Source organism: Rhinolophus sinicus, linkage group LG05 (assembly GCF_036562045.2).
Source record: "Rhinolophus sinicus isolate RSC01 linkage group LG05, ASM3656204v1, whole genome shotgun sequence".
In the NCBI taxonomy this organism is placed as follows: Eukaryota; Metazoa; Chordata; class Mammalia; order Chiroptera; family Rhinolophidae; genus Rhinolophus; species Rhinolophus sinicus.
In genome coordinates, this window is record NC_133755.1 from 10,655,513 (window position 1) to 10,663,087 (window position 7,575).

A 7,575-nucleotide genomic window follows, 5' to 3' on the forward strand; every position below is an offset into this window, starting at 1 on the left:
GAGGGCTGAACCTGAGGGCAAGTGAAGGAGTTTGTGAAGAGAAATGACACAATCTGAGCGACACGCAGGAAGCCATGCTGTGGGCGATGGGTGCTGGACCTGGAGTTGAGCAGAGGCAAGAGGGACTTAGGAGACTGGGGCCACAAACCATGCGAGACGGGGCTCTGGCCGAGGCGGCGGGGAGAGAGGGGATAAGCTACAGGAGACGCTCCAAGTGGAAAGTCGAGGAGGGTGGTGGGATGTGGAGAGGAGCAGAGGCAGTCTTGGCCCGCTAGGCCTTACTGAGGGGGGTCCCTGAAGGACACGACAGAGGACACAGTTGGTGGAGAAACCCTGACCCACTCTCGATGTCAGCGATGCCAGGAAATCCACGATGAACTTGATTTAAAATTTTTAAAAAGCTAAGTGTGTATGTTACATATGTAGGCATAAAAAAGAGACTGGAAATTTGTTGAAGACTAGCTACATTAGATCATCTAATAGTTTCCAAACTTTTTCGTAACTGAAATTAAGTTCTTTCAAACAAGTTGCTGTGGACTGGATGTTACTGTCCTGCCAAAATTCTTACATTGAAACCTAATGCCCAAGGTGAGGGTATTTGGAATTGGGGCCTTTTCAAGGTGCTTAGGTCATAAGGGTGGAGCCCTCAGAATGGGAGTAGTGCCTTATAAAAGAGACCTTTCCCAGAGTTCCCTTGCCGCGCCCACCTCATGAGGACAAAGTGAGAAGTCACCATGTGTAACCTAGAAGAGGACCCTTCCTGGAACCTGACTATGGGAGACCCTGATCTTGGACTTCAGCCTCCGGAACTTTGAGAAATAAACTGTTGTTGATAAGCTATCCAGTTTGTGATGGTTTGTATTAGAAGCCTGAGCTAGTAAGTCATAAGTGAAATATATACAGAATTATATGTATGTGTATATACATATATACATACACACACATATATACATATATATATACATTTTCAATCTCAAAGTTCTTTTTTATCTATTATAGTAAAAGATTTGTAGATTATTAATGCCACCAAAAATGATTTCCACATCAACATTTTAATACAGGTGTTGAAGCAAAATACATTGAATTTAAAAAAAGAAACACAGTTCAAGCCAGAATATGCAAAAAATACTTGTACTTCTCAGGCACTATTTTCCTCCAAGAGAAGTAAACACGAGTTCAGGCCCCCAATTTCTTCCTAGAGACTGAAGAGTGTGGCTTCATTTTTCTATGATGATCCAGCCAGAGCTGAATCATTTTATCAAAAGAAGGAGCATTGCCCTGACTGGAGAAACTCAAGAGCACTCAGAACATGATAGGATGAATTTTCTAAAGGTAACAGCCCCTCCAAAAATTTGAGGGCACTTGGGCACAGTCCTTCCCACATGAGCATGTTGGCTATAAAAGTCAGCAAACAGACGTTCTGCAAAGCACACGTAACTTTTATAGCTCAGAATTTACAATCGATTTTTTTCTCAAGCATTTCCAGACCTCAATTAATTTTTAATATACAGATCTAAGGTGCCCGGCTATTTTTAGATAAAGCTGTCAGATAATCCCTTACGTGAAAAGTATGCTGTGAGAAATAAGATAGGCAAAGCATTCCAGTGTCAGAAACCTTCACGGATGGAGAAAAATGATGGCCAGTGGTCTCCTGTCCGTGCAGATGGAAAGGCTGGCGGAAGAACAGACCTCAGACTTGAGATGGGCGAAGGGGCTCACCGTGCTCTGATCTTAGGCTATTTCACAGGTGCCAGCTTACCTGCTGAGCACGTCAGCACACAGCGCCCGCCTCAGAGATGAAGACCTCTCGTGCACAAGGCATATAGCACACTGTGATACAATAAGAAGTACATATTTGGTCTTGGTCCCAGGTTCCTGACGCAAAAGCTTCTGAGATTCTTGGACTCACTGGAGTGATAACAGTGTCTTGTGTATGTTAATGAGATGACTGGTGACTGGAGGCCCATGGATAGCTTGCGGATGGGGGCTGGTCACCAGACACACCAAAGCGTGATTCAAGAGTAGGAACTTCCAGCCCCACCCCAACTTCAGGGGCTGGAGATTGAGTTCCAACACCAGTGGCCACTGATTTAATCAGCCATGCCTGTGTGATGAAACCTCCACAAAAACCCTTAAACTACAGGGTTCAGGAGCTTCCAGATTGGTGACCACACTGAGGTAGGAGAAAGGTGTCACGCCCAGACAGCACGTGGAAGGTCCATGCACCCTCCCCTCACACCTTGCTCTGTGCCTCCCCCCGTTGGGGTGTCGCTGAGTTGTGACAAACTGGTAATAGTAAATTAAGTGCCTTGTTGAATTCTGGGAGTCATTCTAGCAAATTTTAAAATGAGGGGTTTGAGGGAACCCCCAACTTTATAGCAGGTCTGTCACAGGTACTGGTGGCAACTTGGGACTTGTGGCTGGCGTCCAAAGTGGAGCCGTCTTGTGAGACCGAGCCCTCAGTCTGTGGGGTCTGCGCTAACTCTGGACAGTTAGTATCAGAATTGAATTGGTTGTTGTGGGAAAAAAACAAAAAAACGCATGTTTGGTGTCAGAACTGCTGTGACCTGCTGCTCGGTCCGCAGGCGAGCCTGTCGCATGCCCTCCACGGCGGCCTGGGGGACCGTCCACGGTGCCGTCAGCAGGAGTGTGCTGTGGCCTTTCGGTCTGTCTGTCCTGGCTAAGACCCCGGCCTTGACCCGGGCCTGTGAGTCTTTCCCTCCGACGCCCGCTGTGTGTGTTCTGCTTTGCAGTTCTTCCCGTACGGAGACGCCTCCAAGTTTGCCCAGCACGCCTTCCGCACCTTTGACAAGAACGGGGACGGCACCATCGACTTCCGGGAGTTCATCTGCGCCCTGTCCATCACCTCCAGGGGCAGCTTCGAGCAGAAGCTGAACTGGGCCTTCAACATGTACGACCTGGACGGCGACGGCAAGATCACGCGCGTGGAGATGCTGGAGATCATCGAGGTCAGTGCTGGGCTGCCCGGGGCCTCCTGGGCGTGGTCAGGACCTGGGCGTGGGCGTGGAAGCCGGACCCCGGGTCTACGCCCCACATCCTTGGGCACAGGCCTATGGCGGCTCCCTTTCCTCCCGGCCAGGAGCTCTGCTAGTGGCGCACCGCGCCTTGAATCCTCCCGTCCCTGCTCCCTGCTCCAGCGCTGGGCTGGGGAAAGCCACAGATCCAAGCTCCCGGGCCCTGACTGTCCACTGACAGCCTTCTAACCGGACACTCACACACTGAGCTCTTCCACAAACATACACCTCGCGGGCGCAAAGGACAGGATCAGGACTCAGGTTCTCCAGCCCCTGCCTTAGCGCTGCTCTGCCGGAGGTCGCTCTCTTCCTCCAACCAGCTTTCGCCCTGTGGGCATAAGATGCTGCATGGCTCCTCTAATTAGCATTTTAAAACACTTTATTGGGTTATAATTATAGACCATAAATCCACCTATTTTAACTGTACAATTAAATGATTGGTAGTAAATTTAGCAAAATATGCAACTATCACCATAATTCAATTGTAGAACATTTTCATTCCCCTGGGGAAGATCCCTCTTGTCCACCTGTTTGTACCCACCCTTGGACTCCGGGAACAACTGGTCTACCTTGTCTCCATGGGTTTCTCTTTTTGTATCGATGTGTCATGTCAGTGGAATCAAACAGTATAAGTACATGGCCTTTTTTGCCTGGCATCCTTTTTTATCTCTGTTGCAGGATTTATTTCATTCCTTTTTATTGCTCAATAGTATTCAATTGTATAGATATGTCATATTTTGTTAATCTGTTTACCAGTTGATGAGTATTTGTGTTGTTTCCACTTTTTGGCTATTACTAACCATGTTGCCATGAGTCTTTACGTCTGCAAGTCTTTATGTAGATGGGCATTTATTCTTTTAAGGCACTTTCCTAAGGAAAAAAATTGTTTCTACCTAGGAAATTTCCACACTGAGAAGTAATTGTGTACAATTAATGGAACAATTGGAATCTTCTTACTCTACTCTTTAACTTAAGGACAGAGTCCTTGATCCACAGCTCTCCCTCCGTACACTAACTTCTTTCGGGGCTAAATTTTCTGGCCCACCTTGCTTGACTGTCTTAACAGACTGTAAGTTCCTTATCAATTGGGACCGCATTTCATCTTTTCCTAAATCCTCCCAGTATTGTTGACTAGACTGTCATCCATACCTCAAACTCAATGTGTTTAAAACTGAACCCGTCATTGTCCTCTCTGGCCCTGTTTCTAATCCATGCTTCTTGATCTCACCACGGAGATGGCTAATTTCTGCTAATTTTCTCCAGCCAGAAACCTGGGAATCATCCAAAATTCTTCTCTATGCAATTGATCACAAGACTCACACATAGCTGATTGCTGTCGCTCTTATGTAAACCATTCCAGGAGTCCTTTGAAGTAAATTCTTTGTCATATCATAGGAGAACTTCATGGTCTGCTTCTTATCTCCCTAAGGCTATCTACAAAATGGTGGGTACTGTGATCATGATGAAAATGAATGAGGATGGCCTCACGCCTGAGCAGCGAGTAGACAAGATTTTCAGCAAGATGGATAAGAACAAAGACGACCAGATTACACTGGACGAATTCAAAGAAGCTGCCAAGAGCGACCCTTCCATTGTATTACTTCTGCAGTGCGACATTCAGAAATGAGCTAAGGTCAACAGGACGGACTGCACAGAAATCTCAATGTTCCATTCAGTCTGCAGCTCTCTCTCTCTCTCTCTCTCTCTCTCTCTCTCACATACACACATATTGCTTGGACTTCCTATAAATGGACTTGCTTCTTGTGTTTGAAACACTTGTGTGCATGAGAATGTCATTTGCTAATGAATTTTAAAAAGCATATATTATAAAACAAACCAACAACCTGCCACAATGTGATATGTGTAATATCATTTCATAAAGACACTCTCCTTCTCCAAAGCCTGTCCAGAAATGTGCTACAAAGAGTTATACGGTTTCTTGTTCATGTTTTGCTAATGCTCTTGTCTCCTTGATTCCATGATGTTAGTAGCACTGAGACCCCCCCACCCCCCATGGTAATGTAACTTAATTATAAGCTGTGTCACCATTCTCCTGTAAAATAGTACTGGACACACACACACACAGGGGTCCTTGGCTCCTCTGTGTGGCCCCCACACAAGAGCTTGTATTACCAGTGAATAGAAATGTACTACACTTGCATGCCTTTTAGGTTTGCCTTACTTCTTACCTCATTTGCATCCTATCAGTCTGGAACGAGGTGTTTTGGAATTAATGCAGTATAAAACTTAAAATTCCTGCTAAATGACTCATTAAGTTTATCTATCTATATAGACATATACACAAAGATATTATTTATTGAAAGTAAAAACAAAAAGATGGAAATGTATTGATTTCTGCTTGAATTTTCAAAGGCTTACAAAGAGGTGGCACTATGATATCCCAAATAAATTTATAACATTTGAGTTTTCCCCTCAATCCTTATTTCATAATTTTAAATTTGAAACAGACAGTCATCATTATCAAGGGTCAGCTAACAACTTACTAAACCTACCCTTACACACACACAACTTTGGAATTCAAAGAATCAATGACCACGAAAGGGAAAAAAGCAACTTTCTGACTCTTCATCCTGGCCCTCAAAACAGGGGCAACTCACACGGCATGTCAAGTTTATATGAAACATAAAAACGTTTCTTTCTCAAAAAAATGCTCATTATATGAACATAACTTTTATCTCAGTGTGACTGTGGGGTGGTGACTGTTAGTTGTACCCAGCTCTGAGGAGGTCATGTTCAGCAGGCTGAGACGTCTCCCCCAAAAGCCTGGAGGAAGGAACACGTCTGTGTTTCCAAATCAAAAGGATGCTAGTTGTTATTTTTAATGATGGAACCAAACTCTGACCCTTCCAACCTTGAGGAGGAAAGGCAGAAGAGAGTCCATCAAGAATTCTGAAGGCAGGTTTTGCATTTTCAGAACATGCCTCAGAAGCTGTTTCTTCCTGCATTGTCTGCCGTCTAGAACTTTTGTGATGATGACACGTGTGTATCTGCACCAACTACATGTGGCCGTTGGGCACTTCAAGGATGGCTGGCGTGATTGAGGAACTAATTTTCTCATTTCACTTTAATTACATTTAATTTGCCACATGTAGCTCGTATAGTATCAGACAGTAAGGTGCGATAGCATTCATTTTTAATGGGCGCTTCCCCTCCGCCCCCATACTTTTCCTTTGTCTGTCTTACGATCATTAAATAAGACCAGAGACCAGGGCCTAATGATCCCATTCATCCATTCAACAAGAAACCACAGCACAAACACTCAGGATACCGACGGGTTCTGAAACACTGACGCAACCAAGCTCCTGCCCCCAGAGAACAGATCCAAGTGCTAATAATTCAATGTCTCAGTTCCCTTAACCCCTGTGTTAGGTGAGTCCAAAGTGGGGGGCAGGGAGAGATGGGGGGTTCAGTACCTCCAGATACTCTCGCCAGACTAAGAGAGGAAGGGGTGGATGAGGTGCTGGGGAGGCTTATGACAGCACTCGGTTGGAGTCACTCTGGGCAATGAATTCAGAGCAAATCGTCAATGACCACCTACTATGCACCCGACACCATTCTTAATTCTTATCGGGGGGGAAGACAGACAGGAACCACACACACACACACACTCCAATTGTATGATCAATGAAGAAATGCACAGCAAGCTAAGAGGGATGGAAAGCGATGGGAGGCAGAAGTGACGACATGTGATAGGGTGGGTAGGTGACATTTGAAGTAAGATCTGAAGTGAGTCACGTGGATATTCGGAACACTTACGTAAAACAAAGCTACCAGCAGACTGATGGGTTCTTTTTATAAACAAAATGGAGAAATTTGGCCAGCAAGGGGACATCTTGTTACTGGCTTGTTCCAGCCCTCAGGGCTCTGGTAGTGTAGATGGTGCAGCACCACACAGCAGCCCAGCAGTCCTGGCGCAGAGTAAGAAGACTGCCCTCGGGCCCGGCATCCCCCTCCTGGGTACACTGCCCCAGGACGCTCTCACAGAGGGCCAAGAGGGGACATGTCCCAGGGTGTTTGGGACAGCTGTGTTGTGGTGTGGGAATTAGAGTTCTAGGGTTCATGACTAGAAGAATTGTAAGTGAAACAGGAATGCATCCTGTGGCTTTCTACACGTCAGCTGGAAGCAATAGACTGATGTACACACAGCAACATGGACGTCACTAATTTTTGTTTTTTAATGCTGAATGGGGATAAAAAAGAAACAATAGAATCTATTGCACAGTGTAATATATATAAATGAATAATACATTCTCCCAAAAGAACACCAAAGTCATGTAAAATAAAGGGGACTATCACATGATAATGGTTACTAAGGGGTAATGGGAATGGTTCCGTTACTTTTGCTTCACAAGAACTCATCTCCCAAACTCAGTGGCTTAAAACAAAAATCATCATTTTGTTATTTCCCAAGGCCTCTGTGGGTCAGGAACTTGAGACGGGTTCATGGGGGGATTCTGGCTTGAGGGCCTGTGGGGACAGAGCCAGGAGTGGTTTCCAGGCTCTCGACCTCACGTGGAAA

The 7,575-nt window shown here is 45.5% G+C and overlaps 1 protein-coding gene across 1 annotated transcript in view; it reads left to right on the forward strand.

Annotated features, from left to right (window-relative positions):
- Window positions 1-5,459, forward strand: part of VSNL1 (visinin like 1) — an 81,150-nt gene extending 75,691 nt beyond the window's left edge. Inside the window, exons 3-4 of the mRNA XM_019752569.2 lie at window positions 2,754-2,969; window positions 4,465-5,459. Coding sequence (XP_019608128.1) covers window positions 2,754-2,969; window positions 4,465-4,662 — 414 coding nt within the window. The 3' untranslated portion in view covers window positions 4,663-5,459. The remainder of the gene's footprint in view (window positions 1-2,753; window positions 2,970-4,464) is intronic.
- The last annotated feature ends 2,116 nt before the right edge of the window (window positions 5,460-7,575 follow it).